Raw genomic sequence first — 25,709 nt, 5'->3', positions numbered from 1 at the left:
GTGGCTGTGACCTGCACTACCTTTGTAGTGGAGGAAGTGAGACCCAGAAAAGACAGAGCTGAGCTCGGTGAATTGGCATGTGCTAGTAACCCCTGGAGGATGCCTTATAGCAAGAGGCTACTTTCCCAGGCTGTGTTTCAAACCAGCTAGCTCAAACATGGAGCAGGAGGGATCTGAGAACTGATGGAGAGTAGGGGCAGACCTAGCTGTAAACTGGGGTCTCCTTTCCTCACTCAGGACCAGGACTTCTTTGTTCTGTAAAGCCACCTCCTATTTCCTGCTGCTTCTCCAGAGATCTCCTAAGTTTAGCTCTTAAAAACTAAAAGCGAACGAAACCAAAGGAAGGGGCTGGGGAGGCAGCTCCATCGGGAGAATGCTTGCCTCCATGCCGGAAGCTCCGGGGAGAGGTGGTTTACAGTAGGGATGTGGCCCTCAAGAGCCATGCTGTGCTCCCGTAGATGGTCTCACACCCCAACACGGCAAGGCGGTGTAAGGGGGCTCAGTGGGTTTAAAAACAGAGCACGTGGCTTTGGAAAGGAGAAGTCATAAGGCCATGGTGGAGGACTGGAGAGGTGGATTTGATCAAAACCCTTTGAAATGGTCATGGTGAGGCATGCCTGTAATCCTAACGTGAGAGGTGGAGGCAGGAGGATTGGAGCGGAAGGTCATTCTCCTTCTGCCAAGACTGTATGAGATCCTGTCTCCACACAGAATAAAAACTAGGCACCATCTTTTCATGTAAAAGTAGAGATGTCTGTGTGGCTGTTCTGTGACCTGTTGACAGTGATTAGAAAAACAAGAACAAAAAGAATCGGCTGAGAAGAGTCCAGACAGAGGAGCTGGAGCAACAAGCCGCAATTCTTCACACTCATTTGTTGGTGTGTGTGTGTGTGTGTGTGTGTGTGTGTGTGTGTGTGTGTGTGGAGTGGGCAGGGAGGTTAACTTTTAAACTTTTTGTATCCATATACTGTATATTTAGGGTGTTGCTCAGGATACCCCAAACCCTTCCTTTACTCACCCCTCCCATCAGGCCCCTCCATCTCCTGTTCGTTTCTCTTTCATGTCATATTACACACACACACACACACACACACACACACACACCTACCTTTTTATCTATGCATGTGAAATCTAGAACCACAACTGAGAGAAAACATAAGGTTTCTTTCTTTCTTTTTTTTTTTTTGGTTTTTGGAGACAGGGTTTCTCTATGTAGCTTTGCGCCTTTCCTGGATCTCACTCTGTAGACCAGGCTGGCCTCGAACTCACAGAGATCCACCTGCCTCTGCCTCCTGAGTGCTGGGATTAAAGGCATGCGCCACCACCGCCCAGCGGTATCTGTCTTTCTTGCACTGGCTTCATTCACTTAATATAATCGTCATCAATTGAATCCCACATACAACACTTCTTATTTTCTTTATGAAAATGCATTTGTATATATTTTTTACTAGCCTTATTTATAACTGATTTGTAAGACATAGTAATTGTGCATTGGATAATCAGGTTAAATGTGTGAGCTCTCCCACCTATCCTTCAAGGGACTGACTGACCTTTGCCAAGCCAGTATCCCTGGCTCCTTCTAGTCCCCAAATATTTGAGGGCACCTCATATGCCACCAACCAAACAAAAAGAGACAACTTCAGCATTGTATTGGTTGGGTTTCTTAATTTCTCCAGATCCACTGGAGTCTCTTTCGTACTGTGGGGAACATCCTTCACAGGTTTCTGCAAAGTTCCAGGTTCTAACACTTTTAGACTCTCTGCTTCCTGATTGGTGCTTTCTCTCCTTGCTCTGGAAAAGTTTGTTTTCTCTAAAGCCTGATTGTCCTCATGGGCTTGTACAGTTTAGATTTCTTAGCCTAAGCCTAGATGAGGTTAGAGCAATGTTGCACATTCATGTGCTTCGTGATAATACAAGAAGGCACAATGCCGCTCCCAAACTCCACACCCACCATCTCAAGAAGCACATTTCCCCTACTCTGGCCATGACAAATGTGTTTGAACCCCACTGACAGCATGTCCATGGGGCTTATTACTGTGCCCTAACTTCGTTATATGGTTAAAATGAGCATCAGCCATCAGGAAGCTGTTTGAAGCACATTTGTGGGTGGAAGGTGGCGGTGTTGGTGGCTGAAAATGCTTATGTTTTATTTATTTAGTTATGCTAGTTTGTTTACTTTATTTATTTAAGATGTTTTTATGTAGCCTAGGCTAGAGACCTGTTTACTTATTTGTTTACTTAAGACTTTTTTATATTGCCCAGGCTAGAGACTTAAAATTCACTGTTCTCCTGCCTCAGTTTCCCCATTGCTAGGATTACAGGTCTATGACAAGAGACCTTGGTCAAATGTGAATTGAAATCCATTGATTGCAAAACAAGATAGAACTGGCCTTGGGCCTCCAAAAGGAAGGATCTTATCTGGTCCTTCTCCAAAGAGATATAGGCAGACAAGGGAAAACACCTTCTAGGATGAGGAAGGAGTCAGTGGCAGTGAGAAGAGAAGAATTCAGACTCTGTATCAGTGAGGTAACTGCCATCTTACTTAGTGACCATCTGAAGGAATGCCTGATCTATTAATGAAGATAATACAGCAGTATATTCCCTTATGTCTATTTGCTAATATATGTTATATATATATATATATATACATATATATACATTCATGCATATGTGTACATTGCTGTGTAAACCCTCATGTATATGTGTGTGTGTGTGTGTGTGTGTGTGTGTGTGTGTTTCTGTAGCAGTTCTGGGTCTCATTCCCTTAGCACTGGGTCAGTATTACAAGTTGTAAATTGTTGGATACTGAAGCAATGCCATATTGGAAGAAAACACTCTTTAGATGGACTTAGTTTGCCTACATACACTTTCCCTTTGAGGTTAATCCAAGTTTATATATATATATATATATATATATATATATATATATATATTTGGAGGACTAAAATAGCAACATGTTAAATTAGAAAAACGTGGACACAAAGCAAGATGCTGTGTTCAACACATGACTCTTCTCTGAAGAAGCAAGAAGAGAAGAAACAACATCACCGGGACACAGAGGACCATGCCCAGCCTCACCAGCATCTTCCATCTTACAAGATGCATTGATAGTCAAAGGTTCACTGTGTCTGAATTGTAAATATTCATGAGGGGCGGGGGTGGGGAGACAGACCTGCCCATGGGGTATTTGCTGCTGGCATGAGGTGCTGAGCTCCATCCCCAGAACCTGTGTAAAAAAAAAAAAAGTGGACATGATGACAAGACCTTAAACCCCAGTGCTGGGGAGGCAGAGATGGGCAGATCCCTGGCATTTTCTGTGTTGTCAGCTTAGTCTTTGTGGCAAGTCCCAGGCCAGTGAGAGACCTTAGCTCAAAGGGAAGAAAAGCCCGCCGAACTAAACAAGGATGGTACTTGAAGCATGACCTCTGGCTTCCATGTGCACACACATACATGTGCAAGCATACATACATGCACACGGGGACACACACCTCCACATTGAAAATGACATTCCCTACAGGCCCAGAGCGTGATGCTGTTGGCCACCGCAGGGCTGTCTGTAAGTGTGTTGTCTGTTGTGTTGAATTTTCCAAAAGCATCTGCTGTATGTGCTTGGAAAGAAAGAAGACATAAATAATTGGCAGCCTAATAGGTGGGTCCACAGTGTCGTTGGGTGCGCGGACACCCACTAACATTCTCCCACTGGCATTCGGCTCCTACATAGTTATAAATGCTGTCCCCACCTGCCCTCATTTTCCATGTATTATTAACAGAACACAGACATCCATCTGCAATGACTGTGGCCCAAGGTGTGACACAGCATGTTCTTCGGATCTGAATAATCAGATTAGTCAAGAAAAGAGCAGGTTTCTTGACCTAAACTCGTACTTAAGAAATGAGTAATACTTCAGGATTTGTTGTAAGTCCTGTGTGCTGGGGGATCCCAAGAGACTCTCCCCACTCCCTTCACCGGGTGTTTACTCTCTCGTTCCTCATCCTGTACTCGTTCCAGCCTGCTGCATTCTAGGCAAGCACTCCCTTGTCCTCCTCTACTCTCCACTCTCTCCCAGCCTTTCTCTTTCTCGGTAGTTCTATTTCTTATCTTCAGGACAGGGCATGTGGGCTGGTAAGATGTCTCAGTGGGTAAAGGTGTTTGCCACCAAGACTGACAACCTAAGCTCCATCCTAGGCACTCACACGGTGGAAAGAGAGAACTAGATTCTACAAGGTCTGCTTTGTCCCACACACACGTCTTGTGCAAGGGAGCACACACGTTCACCCACAAATAGACTTAAAAGATGTTAACATAGTGCATTTAAGGCTCTGCCATGTCCCGCCGTCCATACACCTGCTTGTTTCCGATGACAGCTAGAGACTAGTGCTCAGCCCTGGGGAATAAGTCCACCACATATGCGCAGGCCCAGCTTCTACATCAGCCTCACAGTGAATGCTATATCTCTTTCCAAAACCTCATTTCTATCTGTGGGCAAGAGTGATAGCTGAGCTTACGGGACTATTGTAAACATGGAATGGTTATGTCCCATAACTCAAAGATGTCACCTGTGATTAAGCACAATGCTATTTTGCATTCCATCTGAACAGAAGCAATGCTGGTAGAAAGCCTTGGACATGCCACTGATTCTAAGACACAGCCAGCTTTCAGAGCTGGTAAACTGTGAAAAGTGATGTAACTTAAAGTCAAGAGCATAGGATTCAAGAGTCTATTGCATGCACGGTGTGCATAATGCAGCTTTTATTTTATTCATTGATGGATCAGGTGTCTGTGAACATGGTCAAATGATGATCCTTCACTGGCAGTGGCAGGAGGAGGCTGCTCAGTTTGTGTGAGAGGAATTTAAGGAATAGGCTGTATTGGAATATTATGGGATGAGAGGTTGCACAGTCAGGCTGTGATGGGTGAGGGTGAGACTTGCTTCCTGAGGATTGATGGCTGCCTGGGCTAGGTAGGCTTGATTATCAAATCATGATTTCCCATAATCCTCGAGGACGCTGATTTTGGAATCTGCTGGCTGTCTTCTGGTGTTCAGAAAGCATGGATGGTCATTTCCCCACTGCCCTCCGCACTCCTATGACAGAGAGCTGATTATTCTGTAAGATTTTCTGCCTGTCAGCACTTCATCATTCGCAGATTCTCAAGGAAACTTAAATGTGGTGAATTCTCTGCATGAACAATGGAGTATTTTCATGGGCCGTGAGGATCACAAATCAGAAACAAATTGGGGCTGAGACCCTGACTGTCCAGCTTTCAGTGAAATGAGTCTAGCAGCACTGGGGTTCATGAAATCTGTTTCTCTCTCTCTCTCTCTCTCTCTCTCTCTCTCTCTCTCTCTCTCTCTCTCTCTCTCTCTCTCTCTCTCTCTGTGTGTGTGTGTGTGTGGCATGTGGAGGTCAGAGGTCAGTGTAGAGTCTTCTTTAATTGCATCACCGGTCAGCAAGCCCCAGATGCTGTATCTATCTCCACATGCCCAGCGCTGGGGTGATGGATGTGTGCCACCACACCTGGCTGTTTGTGGGTTTTGAGGATCCACACACAGGTCTCCATCCTTGCACAGGGATCGTTTACCCACACTCTCTCCACATCACTCTGAAGTCTTTTACTGGAAATGTCAGTAAACATGTGAAGTGTCAAGTTCTCATTTATGTTTTTTAAATGGGACTATTTTAGAAGATTTTTTTAGTATCCAGATTCAGTTTCTTGAACATATATGTTCATTTTGATACTTCAGTATAAAACATAATCTAGCTGATCTTTCCCTTTTCTGAACTGTTCCTTGATTGCTATCACAGGATCAGGACCAGATGAAGATGGTCCTGCTGCTGATATTGTCAGTACTCAAATGAGAAATAAACACTCATTGGTGTGTCAGCACAGCAGGACCCTTTTTTCCCCCCTGGGGGCAGTTTAGTTAGAACTTATGTGCTGCTTTTAAGGTCATAAAAAATGGCCTTGGGAGGCAGCCACTAGCCACATCAGACTACCCCAACTTTCCTGGAGCGACAGAGTGAACACCCCCGCACACTGGCACACAGTGATATAAAGTGCAGGCCTTTTTATAGCAATGCAGAGGCGGGAATATTAAATTATTAGGCTACATTTCTGCCAGATTTTGACTGGTCTTGAATTTTGAGTTAAAAAGCAACCCCAGCCTCTCCCAAGCCCTGGGCTGAAGGTTGCAGAGAAATAACTGTAGCCATGTTATCTTAGGCCTCTGCAGACAGACCTCTGGGCAGGTAGGCAGTCAGGGCAGTAGCAGGCAAGATGGCCAGCTACAGAGGAGGGCAGCCAGGAAGCAGGGACAAGCTAAGGTCAGAAAGTTTCCCCAGGGCTGGAGGCTAGGGACCTCCCGTGCTCCTGGGTCCCACTCGGTTCTCCTTTCTGGAGTCCCATCAAGCTCGGTGCCCTCCTTCTCTTGAAGTGCTGGGACTGCAGGCAGAGAGGCTGCTGGATGCTTGGGCTTTGTTTTTATCATTCCGACTTGAAATGGGAATGGTGAGGCCTGTGTGTGCAGTTAGTTGAACTGGGAACAAAGTAATGTTTGGGTCTGTGGCTGGCTTTTCATCCAGCAGCTAAGTTCAATGACACAGGCCTCAGAATCTCCCTGTGGTGTGTGTGTGGTGTGCACGTGGGTGTCTGTGTGTAGGATGTGTGGGTGTAAGACTGTATGTGTGTGTGAGTGTCATTTGGGGGGCACTTTTGGACTTGTGTTTAGGATGGAGTCCACATTTTACCTGTTTTGAAGCGTTTATCCCAAAGCTCCAGTCAGCCCTTTTAGAGTCTTTTTTCTCTCGTGAACAAAGCAACCACAACCGATGAGTGTTTGGATCACACCGCCTTCCTCATTTTCATGCAGCTCTGACTTTGAGAAGAATGTTCCGAGAGGAAGAAAGGACGTGCGCCCTTCTTATCGCTAGAATTTTAAGGCTTTCCCCACTTTAATCGATCTCAATTAACTTTGATTTCTTTCTTTAGAAAACCATGTGTGAAATTACACTTTGCCAGATGTGAGAGACTCCTTCCCAAGCACACACACATTTAGGCCTCATTTTAGCTGGGTTATTTCAGTCCCTCCCCCACCAACCCTGCGCCACATTTATTTCCCCAATGGCTTTGTTTACAAGAATATCTTACTTTATCCTGAGAATAAGATTTTTAAGTTACTTTATTTTTGTTGCTATTCAAGACTTCTAATTTTTAAAACACAACCTCACATTTTGTCAGCCCCCCATGTAACCTGTTTTTGCCAGTTTCTGATAATAAATCACATATTTATTCGTGTGTCTTCTCATCAAAGAGCCAAAGCTAACATTACACAGTGTGTTATTCTCCACGAGCCTTGCTTGAGTCCACATGCCCGAGAAGGAGCAGGAGCAGCCGCCAGCCTTGTCTTCTATTCTGAGACCATAGGAAGGGGGACCTGCCCAGAAAAATAAGTTGAAGGTATAATACCCCAGGTTTAGTAGGTCTGTTGGACTTTATTGGACTTTGGGGGACCTATTAGACCCCCACAACTCTGAGATTAAAGTCCTTAACTCATACATCCAATGAGACCAGGAAAGATTGCTCTATGATTCATACTCTCTGACATTCAGGATGCCACTGAAAACCCCATTTTCTGGGACTGCAACTTCATGACCTGTGTGGATATGAATGTGTTGCATAGTTAAGGTGTCCACCCTACCTTGTGCCTGTCTCTGGCTTTCTGGCAGACACAACTCATGGTTCAGTTCCTGTTTAAACTCTAGCTACGCTCTTCGCTGAAGTGTGGCAGAGCTGTCACAGGCTGAAGCCAAGGCTGGGCTTTCTGTATGCACAGATACCTGCTACTCCATTGAGAGGTGGGCAGAGAATTCCTTCACCTGCTTCTTAGGCATTGACTCAGCACAGTCAACCAAAGAAGCCTGTGCATGTGGGAAAGAGAGAGACACCTGGTCCTCGGGGGAATGAGAGGGGGGTGGTAAAATGCCCTTGGAAGGGGCAAGAGTGCAGGGGATTGCTTCATGAAAAGTTGTGGTTCTGGTATGTCGGGGTGGGGGGTGGGGGGAAGGACTTCAACAGGTGCTGTGAAAAATTCTGCTGCTGCTGGTGAGCAGTTTGACTCACTTTAAGGTCCACCTGAGGAGTGAGAACAGAGTGCCAGTGTGAGCATATTTCCTGGTGAAACAGATGGTGGCACAGGTCTGCTGCACCTTCGCAAACTCCCTGGCTTGCCTTGGCCAGCGCACTCACAGTTAGCTCAGCTCTCATGGTTCTGGGTCATGATGAGAAAGGTTTCTAGGGCTTTTCCCCCACCTCCTCAATGGGTCCTAAGTTCAATTTAAAAAAAAAATTATCCAGGGCTAGGGATATGGATAAGTGGCCAAAATGCTTTTCATAGACATATGAAGACCTGAATTAGGTTCCCAATGCCCACGTAAAACCCAGGAATGATGGTGTGCACCACACACTTGTAGTCCCTGCATTGGGAGGCAGAGACAGGGGCACTCAGGGTGCTCACTCACTAAGAAATAAAGCTAACTAGCTCAAGGTTCAGGAAGAGTTCCTGCCTCAAAAAATAAGATGAACAATTTAGAAAGATACCTTCCATCAACATGACCTATACATGAGTATGCACAGATGTGAGTGCACACACACACACACACACACACACACACACACACACACACACACACACACACACGGCTGATGGCAGACCTAGGGATGGAAACAGACATAGTTATGAGTTGATGAGTTGTCTCAAGGAGGGACTTTTCTCTTGTTCTAGAAAATCAGATTGTTTCTTAATTGCAGCATGTAGTAGCTATACAACGTATTTTTCAAGCAGCTGAAATTTCTAAGTCAAATCTGCCTTCACTGATTTGCTCATAGACTCTAAACACAACAATAGGCTCACCCCTTGCTGAAGCCCAGAAAAATGTCCCCATTGGGACAAGTTTCTATTTTTTTCTCACAAAAAGAATGAAAATATCAGAGGACAGAGAGTGAGCAAGTGTGAGCTAGCTCTTTGCTGATCCAGGTCTTTCAAACATCCCGGTATTTGGAGGCATCTGGGTAATTCCCAGCTTTTTATTTTTTTGCTTCATTTACCATCCAGATGTTCACCATCATGGAAGCGTTGTTTGAAACCCTATTCGGCTAATAACACAGAGTGGAAAAAGCCGCGTCTTTGTCTGGCTGTCCTTTGGTGTTGCGTGTCCCTTCACTCTTGGGAGGACCTCTCTCTCTGAGTCTCCTGGGGCATGGGGGTCCCACCAGATGCCTAGGTGTCAGCCTTCACAGTTCTTTTTTTAATCTTCATGACCATTCTGCGACCTGTCTGCCTGAATTATAGATTGCATTTGTCAAATAATGACAGATGCAATTGGATGTCTTCTAAGACCTTTGAAATTCAACTTCCCCGTGTTGAGATTAAAGTGGGCACTGTCTGCCCCTGCACAGTCCAGGCTAGGGTGCTTGAGACCTGCGGCTAAGCACTTCTAGGCTGGGCAGCTCCAACTTTCACAGTGTGCAGTGAAGGAAACAGAGGTACCTTGTTTTCGCGTTCTTCAGTACAAAGTAGAAAGGCAGGCCTTTGAAACCATATAAAATGTGGTCCCCCAAATGTTGGAAATGGCTCTGAGACACCATGTCCGTTGGGAATCATGTCCTGAATCTCCTTTTCTGTTTCTTCATCATCCAGGAGGCCTTATCAGTTGTGAGTGAGGACCAGTCACTATTTGAGTGTGCCTACGGAACGCCACACCTGGCTAAGACCGAGATGACTGCATCCTCTTCCAGTGACTATGGCCAGACATCCAAGATGAGTCCTCGAGTCCCTCAGCAGGACTGGCTGTCTCAACCCCCAGCCAGGGTCACCATCAAGATGGAATGCAACCCTAGCCAGGTGAATGGTTCCAGGTAAGCAATGCCGGCCTTTCCTCTTCCAAACCTTGATGTTTCCCGTCTGCTGAAACGTGGTGTAGCTTCTCTGCTCTGCTTCAAGGGCTCCCAGAGAGTCAGGCCACTAACTGGAAACACAGGGGCACTTCTAGGAAACGTACTCTCCAGTGGTTGGGGCTGAGGACAGAGGCTGCAAACCGGTAGTGCATTTACCAAGAACTGCCTTTGAAGACCCGCTGCTCAATTCTGTGTCCCAGGTGTGAGGGCTGGGAGGGAGGGAGGGGGAGGGGGCTTGCTCACATATGGCGGAGTTCATTTCTGGGGTTTTATTGCCTGGAAGACTGCTGTCTTGTGATTCTGTGGAGACACAGGGTCAGCTAGTGACCAGCCAGCGTAGCATCTGTCCAGTGGGTCCTGCCCCATGGATGCACACTCAGCCTTAGCCCGCTGTCCCCCTGGTTGCCGGTCCCTTTCCACATACTTTAGCGCATGATGCTTTTTATCTCAGCTTAAGCGGCTCAAGTCTCACATGGTTGCTGCTTCTTGAATTTTGTCGTGGAAATGTGGCTGGCGCTCAGAGTGTTTTATCAGACCTTCCCTAGCAATCCAAAGCCTTTCATGACCCAGAAGTTTGAAAGGTAGCAGGAAGGGATAGGGAGATTGCTCAGTGGATGGAGTATTTGCCACATGAGCACAAGGACTTGAGTTCGAATCCCCTGCACCTACACACAGCTATGGATAGCAGCATACGTCTGTAATAGCAGCAGTGCCCTTGCAACAAGATGGGAGGCAGACACGGAAGACGTGTGGGAAGCGGGAGGCCCAGCTAGCCTGACGTATAAACAGTGTCAAACTACAAGAAGACCGGTCTCAAAAAAGCTGTAAGAATTCTTTAATATGTGTTGTAGCACCCCCACCCTGAAAGAGAGAGACAGACAGACAGAGAGACAGAGGTGGGTAGCATTAATTTCCATTATGCTATGCTATATATACCCAGGGGAATGAATGTAAAACCCAGAGACAAAGACAGGATGATTTCTTTTAAATCCCCTACGATCTCCATTATACACAAGGTCCTAAGAACAGTTCCCATTTCCTTGTGTTTCGAGAACACAAAGCCCCTTTATCTCCAGTAGGTCACTGATCCTCTAATCAGCACTAGGATTCCTCATCTGATGGATGAGGAAACCGCTGAGCAGGCTGTTGGCTGGCTAGCCCAGACATGCAGCTTAGAAAGACTCAGAATTTGGAACGCAACCAGCAGTGCTGGGCTCAACACCCAGAACCCTTTCCGCCCTGCAGCCGTGAGAGGGTCTCTTTGTTACACGTATGTCTCAGTGCTAAGTATGTTTAAAGTGTTGTGTTTCCTAAGTGCTGGAAACCATTGCGTCAGCTGCTAGTGTGGTGTTAGCACAGGTGTCAATCATGGAGCTTCCAAGGAGCTGTTGGCGTCATGGCCGCTGGGGCGGCATGGGGAGGTGGGTGGTGTGGAGCTGGCCCGCACTCTGAGAAGGTGGCCACTGCCTTTTATCCCCATGGGTGTTTGTTTGCTTGCTTGCTTTCCGTTTGTAGCTTTTTTGAGGCAGAGTCCCACTACATAACCCAAGCTGGCTTTGAACTCAGAATCTTCCTGCTTCTGCCTTGTAAGGACTGAGAGGGTGGGATCGTGCCACTACACCGAGAAGTGCAGCGGTGGAGACAGGGGTGGGAGGCGTCCTTCATCGGCTGAGGGCCTCAGTACTTGGAAGCTGAGGGCTGGGCGTGGCTCACCTGCGGACAGGTGACAGGAGGAGACTCGGTGATTGGCTGTGTTGATTCCCTTCAGGTCTGCCAAAGACTTGGCCCATCTCCTTGTCCCCAGGCCAGTGGCTTCTCCTGACTGTCTCCGACCTGGGCTTACCCTGATAGGTCTTCCTGAAGTGATATGCCTTTGGAGGCCAAGTTCAGACACTGGGCTCTGGCTGTGGTATCTGGCCTAGGACCTGCATGGGCTCTGCTGCTCTTTACGTGGCTTCATGAGACAAGTGCATTGTACAGCCTTGTGCTTGCCAGAGCCAGGCCACTTCTGTCCACACGGGGCAGAACTCTTGGCTGTGGCGTTCTCTGTCTACCCATCACTGCAGAGGAGCCCGCAGAGGAGGAAGAAGGGGGAGGGAGGGAAGGAGAAAGGAGAGAGGGACGGCGTGGTGGTGGAATACTGCCGAGCTTCAGGCCCACCGCGCTTACAAGCTCCTGAAATAAAACACAGGGACAGGGTGAGCATTGTTGCCATTCGGTTTGTTTTTATAAAACATAAGGAAGGGACAGCAGAGAGGAGGGAGCCGCCGCCGCTGCCGCCGCAGGAGACAGCAGGGAAGTCCTTGTGGGTCTGGCTGGGCCATGCAGGATTCTCGCAGACAGAAGCTAATTTCAAGTTGTCCTGTAGACACTGGTCACCTCCCAGCTTCAGGGTTCGGTGGTAATCTTGTCTCTCCCCTTTCTTCACTCAGACCTCCCTCACAGGAAATACCCTGGGGTTCCCACAATCAGAGGCTGGCAGGGTACAAAGCTGAAACCAGCCACCAGCACGATGTACACAAAGGGCCCCCAGGGGCACCAGCCTCTCCCAGGTGCCAGCCTCCCACAACTCCGTTTGCAGTGGGGTATCCGTGGCTCACTGTAGGCTGGCCACGCGGGCCAGAGCTAGTGTTCCCGAAGGCGTGGCCATACCAACGGCCTCCACTGCCAGGTGGAGGGCTCTGCCCCGCGGGCTGTCTCCCAGCCCTGGGCTCCCTGGCCCAGGCAGCCGGTTCAAACAGCTGTCTTGGGTAGTAATGCCTTTGCTGGCCGCTCACTGTGGCAGTTCTTCTTTTATTTTAAATATCCATAGAAATCCGTACCATACATTGAACAAATACCTCAGAGACCGCCTCATCTCTTTGCTTGGCCCTCCCCACTCTTTCATCAATCTAGACAGTGGTCCTTACACTTTGATGTCCTGTATTCATATGTGATTTCATGTATCAGTTAAAAAAAAATCTGTTAAGAACCATAAATGACAAAAACCATGAAATTCGTCTTTCTGAGACCATTCTCTTCTTTATCCGTGAACTAGATGAGTTTGCTCTTTTTATGGCTGAAAAATATTCCATGTGTGTAGATACCACATTTCCTTGATGGCAATTCTTAGTGGCCTGCCTGTGGTCCCACAGCTACTGGCATGTCATAAACTGGGCTCCCAGGCCTGTCCCCAAACTTCTCGGAGCCAAGAACTCATTGATTCTGTCAGATGAGGGTCTCCCTGGGGTGGTGCTTCTCAAACTGAGGTCCTGAGCCAGGACCTGGGGACAAGAGCTCCTCTGTGCTCTGGAGTCTGCAGAGATGTGGGCTAAATCTGCATGGCTGTGAGGAACACTGCAGCGTGTCCTGGTGACGGAGAAGCACCACTTTGGGGCAAACAACCCGTTATCTGAGCCCGTGAGCGGCAGATAGAGGGGGCTGTGCTTTGGAGGTCTGTCCACCCATCCACACATCTCTCTTAACTCACCGTGAGGATCCTGTGCCTCGTGGGGTCTGGGAGGTAAGAGATGGAGTTCCCTGGGCCTTGGCTCTTGGTGTAACCTGGGAAATCACATGGGACCTGCCTCACTCCAGCCTGTGGTCAGATAGCAAGATGTATTTTAGAGTTTTCTTTTTTAAACTGATACAGGGTCTCCTGTATCCGAAGGCTAACCTTAAGCGTGGTGCATCATGGCTAGGGATCACCTTGAACTCTTGGTTCCTCTGCCCCCACCTTCGAAATGGCTGGGATTACAGGGAAGTACCAGCAGACCCGATTTATGTCGTGCTGGGAACTGGACTTCGCACCTCACACATGATAGGCCAGTGTGCTACCAACTGAGCTGTGTCTCCTGCCCGGTGAGGAACCACTTTAACAGTGTGCCCCGTGGAGTGTGATGAAGGTCATAGGAAGGGCATCGGGTCACTTGATTGGCCCTTTGATCTCAGACATAATGGTTATTTACAGAATCAATTCATCCCACTGAGTTTGCTAAGCACCTACTATGCGCAGTCAGTATTCTAAGGCTGCAGCAATAAGGGCCTTGGCTGTTGGGTGTGTTAGGGAGGGAGGCAGCCATTTGATCCGCTGACTCATTAAAATACTCCTTAAAATACACAACGAGCTGGGAGAAAAGGAAGGCAGTTCCAGACAAGGTGGCTCAACAGGATCACCTTACAAAGTGACATCTGATTACACACCCAACAGCAGAGAAGATCTCGCAGGCAAACAGTGGGAGAGCATCCTAAGTTAAGGGGATGTCCTGCGAAGGCCCTGTGATTAGCCTGAAACCACGAGAAGGCTGTCCACTTGACTGTAGTGACCAGGGGAGGGACCGGAGGTGGGTTAGCAGAGAAGGACCTTGGCTTCACTGCGGAGCAAGCTTGCCGGTGAAGGAGGGCTTCGAGTTTCCTCAGACTCCGAGGGTCTTGCTGGCTCCGGGGCTGAGGCCGAGGGCTGGGTGCTCTTGCAAGGCACCGGGGCGTGTCGTCCTGGGGCTCTGCAGAGCAGCAGAGTGACGAGGGCAAGGAGAGGGGCTAGGGGATGTGCATGCCCTGGAAAAGGAGCTGAGTGCCCTGCTCCTGGGGTGAGCAGTGTGAGGAAGGAAGGAGTCAGGGACAGGGTAGAGGTTATAAATCAAGCACACGGTGGGCAAACCAGAGCTAGAAAGCAAACACCTTGGGCTCACAGCCCAGGCTGATCTTCAGGGACAGCTTTCACTCTGTGGCTCGGCTCCCACACAGACCAGGTAAAATGGTGGGCTCTCCTGCCTCCATTGGTTCTGTAAACCTTCACCCAGTCCACCAATGGGTCCCAGCCCAAGGGAGTGTTGCCTACAGGTGGAGGCTGGCAATGTCTGAAAGATAGTGTGTGTGTGTGTGTGTGTGTGTGTGTGTGTGTGCGTGTGCGTGTGCGTGTGCGTGTGCGTGTGCGTGTGCGTGTGTGTGTGTGTGTGTGTGTGTAATGAGGATTCCCTAGGTTTGGGGCAATAGAGGCCAAGGGATGTTGGTGTCACAGGGTGGCAGGCACCACCCCCTCCCACCATGGCCTGACTCCGCCTGCTCACAGTGTGTAAAGGAGACCCAGACTCCCCAGCAGCAGGTTGTAGGTCTTCAGTAATATTGTTTCTGCTCACTGCCGTAAAGATGGGGCTGCGCGGAACATACAGTCTGTCAAGGGGGATGTCGCTCCTCCCCCCCAAGGGGGATGGTGTAGAGGGTAGCGTGCTTGTCTCCCATTCACAGCCCTGGGTGTCACACCCAGATTTGCGTAAGATAGGCAAAGTGGTTCCCACCTATAATCCCAGGACTCTCAGAGGCAGAGAGGCAGGCGGATTAGGAGTTCAAGGTCAGCCTTAGCTAAGTGGAGTGTTTGAGAGTCACCTGGTCTATATAAGACCAGGCCTCAAATGAGTGATTAACAAGACAAAAAAAAAATATCTCCAGGCCGGGGGTGGTGGCGCACACCTTTAATCCCAGCACTGGGAGGCAGAGGCAGGTGGATCTCTGTGAGTTTGAGGCTAGCCTGGTCTACAGAGCGAGATCCAGGACAGGGACCAAACTACACAGAGAAACCCTGTCTCGAAAAAACAGCAACAACAAAAATGTCTCCAGAGATCGGCAGCAGGTAATCTAAACGCAGAGAATGCCTAGGACCCTGCGATGGTTGAGGTAAGGGTGAGGTCTGCTCTAGGGGCCAGGAGGGAGGGCTGGAGAAAGCCACCATTGGTCAACATTTCTGTAAGGCAGTTACTGTTTAGACAGTATTTTACGATAGAGGATATCCAATTTCCTTAGTGGGACTACAAGATGGGGAAGCTATAGTGAGACTCATCTGTCTGTTTGTTTTCCCTGCTGAAGTTCTTGGGATTTCTGAAGGTTATATAGCCAGCTCCAGCCCACCCGCCATAGGTGTTTTGTCCTCAGACCCAGGTCCGTGGTCATTCCCTCCGGCCTCCCCACTTAGCCGGACATTCTCTTGGCTGGCGGGGACAGCGGGTCTCCTGCGGGGAATGGTAACGCAGTGGCATCCGCTTGAGCAGGTCAGCGCCGCCATTTCACCTCCGTTCACCTTTGTGTCTCCCGTGGGAACCGCACCTCCGAGTCTTAGCGGTGGACCCTCTACAGCGGCCCTCGGTGAATATCCGCCGCACTAGAAATAAAACTTTAAAGGTTGTGTTTCAGGGGCTCAGTCTTCACAGTTTCTGCGTGTCACTGTGTTAGAAGTGGTGCCTTGCTACAAACAACTCCTAACACAGGTTTTTAATGCCAAGAACTCTCTATGTGCAGCTAACTCGTGTTAAATATTTGAAGCAGTTCACAGGCTTCTTTTCCCACTTTTTTTTTTTCTCGCTTGGGTTTGCGATACAGATGTTTCCTTGTACTTGGGGAGCCTTAGGCATTATTTGGGGGTCAGTGACATTCCCTGGACTAATTGCATTTGCTCCTTTCTGCCTTGGGGTTCTGACTTGAATTGGCAAGCAAGTTACCTCCTAATTAAGCTCAGCTGCCCTCCAGGCTGTGGCTGGCACAGGCCTTGGAGACTCTCAAATGAGTGGTTTTTCCTAACAGCCATGGTGAGTGTCTTAGTCAGCTTGGGTTTCTGTAACAAAAATACCCAAGACTGGGTAGCTTATAAACAACAGAAGTGTATTCCTCATATTTCGAGAGATTGAGAAACCCAGCACCAGGGCACTGGTGGATTTGGTGTCTGGTGAGCACCTGTTTCCTGTTCACTGAGGGTAGCTTCCTGCTGCATCCTTGCATGGCTGAGGAACAAACTCTTTGTTCTCTGTCTCTCTGTCTCTGCCTATCTCTCTATATCTCCATCTGTCTCTGTTTCTCTGTCTATCTCTATGTCTCTGTCTCTTTGTCTCTCTGTGTCCTTCTGTTTCTCTTGTCTCTCTGTCTCCTCTCTCTCTCTCTCTCTCTCTCTCTCTCTCTCTCTCTCTCTCTCTCTCTCTCTCTCTCTCTCTCTCTTCTCTCTCTCTCTCTCCATCTCTCTCTCTCCATCTCTCTGCTGCTGGATATGAATGCCTGTTTGCAGTCTGTGAGCACCAGAGGTTGATCAGACAACTTACTGCGAAGGCTGGATGTCTCACTGAACCTGGAGCTTTTCTACTAGCTCGTCTAGCTGTCTACCCGACCCGGGGGATCCCTTGTCTCTGCCCCACAAGCCCTGGGATTATAGGTAGCCACTGCCACAAAGAGGCCTGTTGGCAGTGGCTCCTGTTACTTGTGTGGCCCCCCTGTCTTGGTGAAGGTTGGCTCACCGTGCTGGAAAAGCGAGGCATCGGTGTACGAGGGCAAGGTGAGGAAGGGACACAGGCGGGCGCTGCTGTTTGCTGTCTCGCTTCCCTTCCTCCCTTCTCCCCGGGGTCCTGCCATCTTTACTCCCATAGGGGCCAGACATGCAGACTATTTTGTAAACGAAGGGACACAGGGCCTTGATCCTTCCTAGGGTTGATGAAGGGCTGCTGCTGGAGAGAAGGGCCTCTGCTTTGGCATTTTCTGTCTTGAAAGTGAAGTCATTTCAGTTTATCAGAATTTACATGTTTTGAAACATAAAAATCCAAAGCTTGGGGACGGGGAAGTGGCCCAGTAATGTGCTTTCTGTGAGGACCTGAGTTTGGATCCTAGCGTCCATGTGAAAGCTGGTAGCGTAGCACCTCACCTCTAATCTTACCCTCGGGTCGGGGCAGAGACAGGTAGATCCCCCTGGGTCTCCTTGGCAAGCTAGCCTAGCCTAATTGGTAAGCTGTCAGTCCCAGTGATAGACCCCGTCTTAAAACACAACCTGGGAATAGACTGAGGAGTGACATCTGACATCAACCTCTGGCTTCCACAGGCATGCACACACATGTACACACAGTATCAAACACATATACACTACATACACCACACACATACACATGAATACACACATAATACATACAACGCACATGTACACACATTATCAAACACATGCATACACACTACATACACCACACACATACACATGAATATACACATACACACATAGTACATACACCACATATATACACATTAATATACACATACACACACATACACCACACACATACACATGAATACACACATACACACACAATGCATACATCACATACACACAACCCCTCACAGCCCCAGAATGATGACTCAGTGATTTCTCTCTGAAAAATGTATTTCAAATAAAGCTAAAGAAACTCACACATAGCTGAGATATTGTATAGATCTTCATGATAGAACTATAGACATCATATTCTATAGAATACTCTAATCCCAAATAGCAATCCCTCCACAAATTTTGAATTTCTCTCTAGTTTTCGAGACCCAATGAAGTACTGTCTTTCTGATAGCCATTTTTGGCTATAAATAGAAGCATGTATTTAAATAATTAAACTTCTCCGGGGAAATGTCAAGCCCCTTTTGGGAGACAAAGAACTAACTGTTGTCGAGTTAGCGTTTAATTAATTTTGCCTTCGACTGCTTCGGAAAGGGGGAGGAACAGGGTTGCTGGGAAGAGGCAGAGATTCCAGGTGTAAGAGAATATTTAGCCGGAGTAAAAATAACAGGCAGCTGTGAAGACAAACATGCATGGTTTCAGTTTGAGCCTGGAGTTGCACATGAATCATGCCGAGCCCCACCTGCCGCCTGGGCCGTGGGGTCTGAAGCAGCTTTTCCACTGCGTCTGATTCAGAAATAAAACAGACCCACCAATTACCCCGGAGCTGGCCAGACAATCCGCTCCTTGTCTGGGGTCCTAAAAATACCTTTTGTGGGGAGTTGCTTCCATTCACACTGTGAGACCTGGGTCGGGTGGTTTGGCTGATTAACACTAGGCAGGGGCTTTGGGGAGGTTCGATTGAGTTATACTCCAATGGGACCCAGGCCTGGAGAACTCGTCTCTAAGCCAGCCCTGTGTGGGGTGGGGGTAGTCCACTCATGGAAATGATCCTTGTCTCTTAGGACAGCTCCATGAATCTTTATTAACGTGTGTGTGTATGTGTGTGTGTGTGTGTGTGTGTGTGTGTGTGTGTGTGTGTGTATTTGTGCATGTGTGTGTGTACCCTTGTGTGTAAATGCATGTGGAAGCCAGAAGATAACCTTGGCCACCATGCCTCAGGCCCCACTCACCTTGTTTTGTTACCTGAGACAGGGTCTCTCTCTGGCCTGGAGGAACCCAGGAAGCTTGGCTGGCTGACGACTGGAGTCCGGGACCCCTTGTCTCCACCTCTCCTGTGCTGATTTTTCACTTGGTTCTGAGGATCGAGCTCACATCCTCATCCTTGTAAGGCAGGAACTTTACTGACTGAGCCAGCACCCCAGCCCTAGCATGCGAAGCATCATCATGGGATGTAAAGTGAAGGGGCCTTAGCCACTCTGGTGTGGCCCCCGAGGACAGGGACACTGATGTCTCCCTGCACCCGAGGCAGTGCATGCTGGAGAAGGCTCCAGCACATTTGTGGGTGGAGGAGTAAGGCGGGGTGCCCAGCCCCTGCTTGCTGGGGAGTGCGCCCTTATCCCTGTGGCTCTTGGCTTTGTCTCTGGGAAGGAGAACCCTGCCGTAGCAGCAAGGACATTTGAAAGTACAACTAGGAATGTCCCAGTGCAGGACAAAGAATAAAGCTGTAGAGGGTTACCTTTCTGTGCGGCGGAGTGAGAGCGAGCTAGGTGAAGGACAGCCAGGTATCTGACAGATTGGGCGGGGCGGCTGTACCCCCCCACACAAAAAGATGCCTCAAGTTTCCCAGGTTCCACCTTGGCTGACCTTGCACAGGACCCAGTGCCCCCTCCAGCTGTTCTAAAGGGAGGGTGAACCCCAGGCTGAAGGTGGCCGGAGAGCTTGGGTTTGTACCGGGTGACATCCCTGGATAAATGAGGGCCATTCACATTCACAAGGGTGGTGACAGGTAACACAGCGTGGACAGCAGCCACACTTACCAGGCTAGTGGTCACAGCTCTGCCATTTATTGCGGGCTTATTCCATGATGGAATAAGCTGTAAGTAGACACCATGTGAGAAAATAGATTGCAGATGCCAAGTTTATTTTGTTTTTTGAAGACTTTCAAAAGACCTCATTTTATATTTCTCAGTAGGTTTTTCCAGGGTTATTAATTCTTCTTTAAAAAAAAAAGAGGGGGGTATGTATGGAAACTACTGAAAGAGACTTTCTTCTTGGGCTGTATGCCGCTCGGTCTTAAAAATCTGGTCAGTGGCTTTCCCAGCAGCCCGTTGTCTGTCCTGGTCCTCGACCATCTCTTCATGGGCCGATGACCTGAGTCGGGTTTATTCCCACTCAGCTCTGTTGGCCTGAAACTTTCGGCTCTGCCTTTCTTTCATGCTTACGTACATCCATCCATCATCTCTGTGGAGCATGTACCATGCAGGGCACCTCCTGAAACTTCTAGAGAATGACATGTGACCTTCAACTGCAGAGTCAGGTGACTCAACCAGACTTCAGGATCGTATGTATGTCCACACAGGCACTGCCTTCTTCAGAACTCTCTCAGAAGCTCTCCCTTCCTTCCATGTGGGTGCCCCCAACTCGGTCAACAAAATCATGTGTCTTCACCAGCCAGCTCCACTCTGAGGAGGAGATTCTTTGGAAAATATTCAGTACTGAAGGAAAGGAATCTTTTGAGAGTCCATCCAACCACATCTTGCTTGTGTGGATGTACCAGTGAAATTGTAGTGTACGCTGGTAAAGAGCTTGAGTTCAGGACCTTGGATACCGGAGTTTAAATGTCAGCTCTTCTAGGACTGGTCATGTAGCTTTGGGCAAGTCATCCTATCTATCCATGCTTTATCTGTGACACTGCTGCTTACTACGATGGTCCCTCGGCACTTGGGGACAGGATAAGCTCAGTTGGAGAACTGTGAGACTTGTTTTTCAAGATTTTTTTTTTATTTACATGTATGTGTATCTGTACAAGTGTACGCCGTGTGTGTGTGTGTGTGTGTGTGTGTGTGTGTGTGTGTGCGCGCGCGCGTGCGCACGCCCATGGAGGTGGAAGACAGAGGAGGGTGTCAGAACCCCTGGGACTGGACTTACAGGTGGCTATGATCTGCCTGATGTGGGTGCTAAAAACCGAGCTGGGGTCCTCTGGAAGTACAGCCAGTGTTTCTAACCTCTGAGCCATCTCTCCCGTTTATATGAGTTTAAAGGAATACAGTTTCTGTGTTTAAAGGAACGCTTTCCTGCTTCTGGTCCTGATAAGATTTCTTTTTCTTAAATAAAGCAATACCTGAATTGATGACTTTGAAAATGATTTCCTTTCTGCTGGCTCTGGTTCTTATGTGTGTCTGTTGTACATGGGCTGTGCCAGGGAGTGACTAGGTCTCCAGCTAGGACACCATGTCAGGGTCGCACTGCAGACTTTAAACTACAACAGCACGTGACCCAAGGAGTCCTGGTCTACCTCAAATTAAGGTTTTTGCCTTTCAAAGTAGAGCCTCTTCCCTTCACTCTCTGCAGGTGACGAAGCGTGGTGGTGAGTTCACGCCACCTTGCGTTCTACCTTGTCTCAACAGGGCATCTCTATCCCACCCTGCCCCCATCTTATTTTTGTGTGTGTAGATGTTTTGCCCTGTGTGCATGTCTGTGCACTGCTTGTGTGCCCAGTGTCCAAGGAAGCTAGTGGATGTCAGACCCCCCAGGACTGGAGTTACAGATGGTTGTGAGAAGCCGTGTATACGTTGGGAATTGAACCCAGGTCCTAGAGAAGAGCAGCCAGTGTTCTTAACCACTAGGCCACCCCTCCACCCAGCGTCGTCTTTTGTGTGCTTTCCACCTCTGTAAGATGTAGGTGGCGTCTGTCGAGCTGTTGCGAGGATGGGTTCCCACTAGGCAGGGCCCCACACATGTCAGTGCCGGGCCTTCCTATGACAGGTTCTAAGGGATTACCACAGACAAGATGGGGATGAGATCAGAGCAGCTCCAGCTCCTTAGTGTTTGCTGAGAAGCTGCTTTGGGCGCTGGACCATGCAAGATGGGCCTTTCCTCCAGAGTTAAGAGTTTCTTTAGTTGTTGAAAAAGTTATAATGTTCAGAATCATGGCTCCATCCTTTCTTCTTCTTCTTCTTTTAATAACTAAATGGAACAGGAAAGAACATCATGTATTTTATCTATTATTCTAGAGATAGAAGTTTTGAAGATGGGTCTACTGGTTTCCTTTTGATCTTTTCCATGGTGAAGGATGAGATTAGAAACTCACTAACATGAATTATGCCTGAGGTTATGAAATGAACACAGAGTAAACTTTGCTAAAGGCTGCCTATGTTGTGTTTGTGTGCTTGCTTGTTTAGAGACAGAGTCTCACTACATAGCCCAGGCTGGCTCAAAAGTCAGTCTGTAGCCCAGGCTGGCCCCAAACTCCTGATCCTCATGTTTCAACATCTACTCTCCCTGGCTTTGGCTGTATTTTAAATAGTTATATATAGTTTTGGCACATACACCGGCAAAATGCAACAACCCATTATATCCAGATTTGGTGGAGGTCGGGGGCGGGGGGTCTCCTTCATTTCATAGAAAAGCTCTAAAAATTCATGTATGGAGCTCATGTCCTCGGGTAGGAAAATTAAACTGTCAGGAATTAAGTGAGGGACAAGGATGTGTGTGTGTGTGTGTGTGTGTGTGTGTGTGTGTGTTTTCTAGTATTTGTAAAGCAATGTGGGGTGATCAGATACGAGACTCCTAAGAAACTTCAGGGCCAGCTAGCTTGATATACTCAGTGGTGGACAATAGGAGACCCTAACTCAATTAATAAGGAAGTAGGTGAGGACCAACACCCACGGCTGTGCTCTGGCCTCCTTATGCACACAAAGGCATTCATATGTCTACACACACACACACACACACACACACACACACTCAGGTGATGATGGACAAAAAGGTGGTTAAACCCCCAATGCCACATTTTTCCGTCCCTTGATGTTCAGGTGATTAATTTCTTTGCTGGATAAGAAAGAACTGTCAGTGTCTGGTATACAGTAGGTGCTCTATAAGTTGCCTAAATGAATGAGCAAGTGATTTAAACTTTATAGTCGTTTCTGGTATTGCTTTCATGCCCTGGGTACCATCTACTGTCAAAAAAAAAAAAAAAAAAAATTTCCTCCAAATGCTTAACTTCTCTCTCCCAAGTATCTTTGAGACAAATACACCAGAACATTCACACCGCACGAGGTTGACGGATTTTTCCAAGGGATTAGGAAACTCTGTCTCAAGCAAAGATACTGTGTGGTTTGATATTAGGATGAGTCTCATAGAGATAAACATTTGAAGCCAGGAAAATATTATAGCATCAAGCAGAAACCATGCATGTGTGGACAGCACTGGAAATACACTGGCCCTGCTCCGTGGGAACGTGGGCAGTTATTGTTCTTAAATTGCCTTTGTGTCAGTACAGCTGTGAGCATTCTACACGACAGGCTGTGTGTTCCCAGGCCTTGTAAGGACCTCGGGGTGTCACGCTGGTGTCACGCTGGCGTCACCTGCTCAGAGAGCTCGTTGCCATCTCCTTGGTGCCAGCTCTGAGCTCCTCTGTGGTTTTGGATGCAGTGACAAGTGAGGCTGAGAAGAAATCTCTATTTCGAAGCCCCTGGATACTGTGTAAACTCTTCCTGGGCACCGGGTCCTCAGCCAGGCATTCCTGTCCACAGTTCTGCCAAGGCCTCTGGATGAGAATGAATTTCACTACTCCATTTCAGCTCCGTCCTGCTCATAAAGTAGCCCTGCACACCTGCCTTAGGTGCCTTTGCCCTTCTCAGATTCAAAGGTCAAGTCCATTGCAAGCCTGAAGTTCTGTGACTCTACAAGTTACCTGCAAAGCTGAAGCTAGAAAGCCTCAGAGGAGACAAACAAAGCCCCATAGAGGCAGGATCAAAGCCTTCAACACTAGATTGAAAATCCAAAGAGTCCTTGGGGTGTCTAAGATTTCTAGGAATACGGAAAATGGAAACCAAACCACAGCGAATCCATGTGCTGAGTAGAGTTTCAGAGATGCTTCCAAAATTCTACTTTGGTTAATGTAGCCAGAATGCAGAGATACCACTGCTCTGGTGATCCAGGGTTATCTGTCTGTGGGCTAGCCATCGTCTGTGGGCTAGCCATCTGAGGAGACAGCCGTTTGTTCTTTGTTCTCTGATGAAAGTGAATTTCTTCTTCTTTTTTTAAAAAATATTTATTTTATTTTGCGTGTGTGTATGTTTTGCATGCATGTTTGCATGTGCATGCCTGATGCTTTTACCAGTCAGAGGAGGGCACTGGATCTCCTGAAGTGGGAGTTACAGGTGGTTGTGAGCTACCATGTGGGTGCTGGGAACTGAACTTGGATTCTCTGCAAGAGCAGCCAGTGACCTTAACTGCTGAGCTGTCTTTCCAGCCCCTAAACTGGTTTTCTTACTTGATGTTTACCTGTGAAGCCTGATTCTGATAGCTCTCAAACATCACTTCACACACACACACACACACACACACACACACACACACACAACTCATATACACACACACAAACACACACACACCACACACGCACACAAACACACACACACACACACACACACACACTTTTTTTTTCCTAGAAAGGCATGTTTGCCTTTTTGCAAAGACAATGACTGCCTTACTAACGGTTCCTGTGGCCTGTTCCCAGGGCCAGTGGGGACACCTCATCTCAAACACAGTGCCGTTTTCAGGTCACTTCCTGAGTTCTCTCAGGCCACTAGGCTCTCCTCTTCAGCCGCCTCCCTTACCTCAGTCCCCAACCTCCTCTCACTTCCTGCCTCGGCTACCATCACCAGGCATCCTCAGCACTCCAGATCCTGGGCTTGGCAGAGGGATGGGAATCCAAGAGGGGGTTTTCACTGAGGTTTCAGAAGAAGCATCACCCCAGGAGAGCATCGCTGAGCAGCCTGGGCCCCAGTGTCTGTCTGTCTGTCTGCTGGCCCTGCTTCCTGTCGCTGGGCAAGTGTGAACACCAGCTCTCTGTTCCCAGCCAGCTCTCGCAGAGGGGGCCCGGACATGACGGTTTCAGAAGGAGCTGCCTAGCAAAATAGAAGCCAGACAGCAGCTTGGCTTCCCACTGGCGTGTTCGGTTTCTCCCGAACGTGGGCACCAGTGTGGTCTCAGACTGCAGTGCAGGCTGCCGAGCCGTAGCAAGAGGCACGCTTCACTCACGGTTCTGCAGATGGGGCAGCCAAGGTCAAGGCGTCCTCTGACCCCAGGGCTTTCTCCACGGGTTAGAGGTGGCTGCATCCTCACGTGGAGGGAGTGGAGCAGTGAGGGGCGGGGGAGGGGGGCTCTCTTCCGCTTTCTTCAGATTTGTTAGTACGTGTGTGTGTGTGTGTGTGTGTGTGTGTGTGTGTGTGTGTGTGTGTTTGTGCATGCGCGTGTGTGCAGGTATGCATACTCATGCGTGTGCCAGCGGAGGCCAGACTTCAGAGTCTGGTGTGTTTCTCAGTCACTTTCCACCTTAGTATTTGAGACCAAGTGTCTTCCTGAAGCATGGAGCTCACCGATGGGCTAGACAGTCTGGGCAGCACCAGGACTGTGGGCGTACATTCCCCATGCCGGGCTTTTGAGTGGGAACTGGGGATCCAGCTCAGGTCTTCACGTTTGCATAAGCGATTTGCCCACTGAGCTGACTCCCCAGTTCCTCACCTACCTCCTCCTCATCCTTTTGTTACTGGCTCTATCTTCATGCCCTGGGCTAAATCTGGTGACCTCTCTATACCGTCACATGGGGTTTGTAGCTTCAACATGTGAATTTGGGGTACCACAATA

At 48.4% G+C, this 25,709-nt stretch overlaps 1 protein-coding gene across 7 annotated transcripts in view; it reads left to right on the top strand.

Annotated features, from left to right (window-relative positions):
- Positions 1-25,709, top strand: part of Erg (ETS transcription factor ERG) — a 100,508-nt gene that overhangs the window by 41,302 nt on the left and 33,497 nt on the right. For all 7 annotated transcript variants that reach the window (XM_076549286.1, XM_006981361.4, XM_076549284.1 and 4 more), the window contains exon 2: positions 9,696-9,913. In XM_076549286.1, coding sequence (XP_076405401.1) covers positions 9,696-9,913 — 218 coding nt within the window. The remainder of the gene's footprint in view (positions 1-9,695; positions 9,914-25,709) is intronic.

This window comes from Peromyscus maniculatus, chromosome 12, assembly GCF_049852395.1.
Source record: "Peromyscus maniculatus bairdii isolate BWxNUB_F1_BW_parent chromosome 12, HU_Pman_BW_mat_3.1, whole genome shotgun sequence".
NCBI classification, from domain to species: Eukaryota; Metazoa; Chordata; class Mammalia; order Rodentia; family Cricetidae; genus Peromyscus; species Peromyscus maniculatus.
Note: the sequence above shows the minus strand (reverse complement) of the source record. Positions and strands in the feature narration are given on the sequence as shown.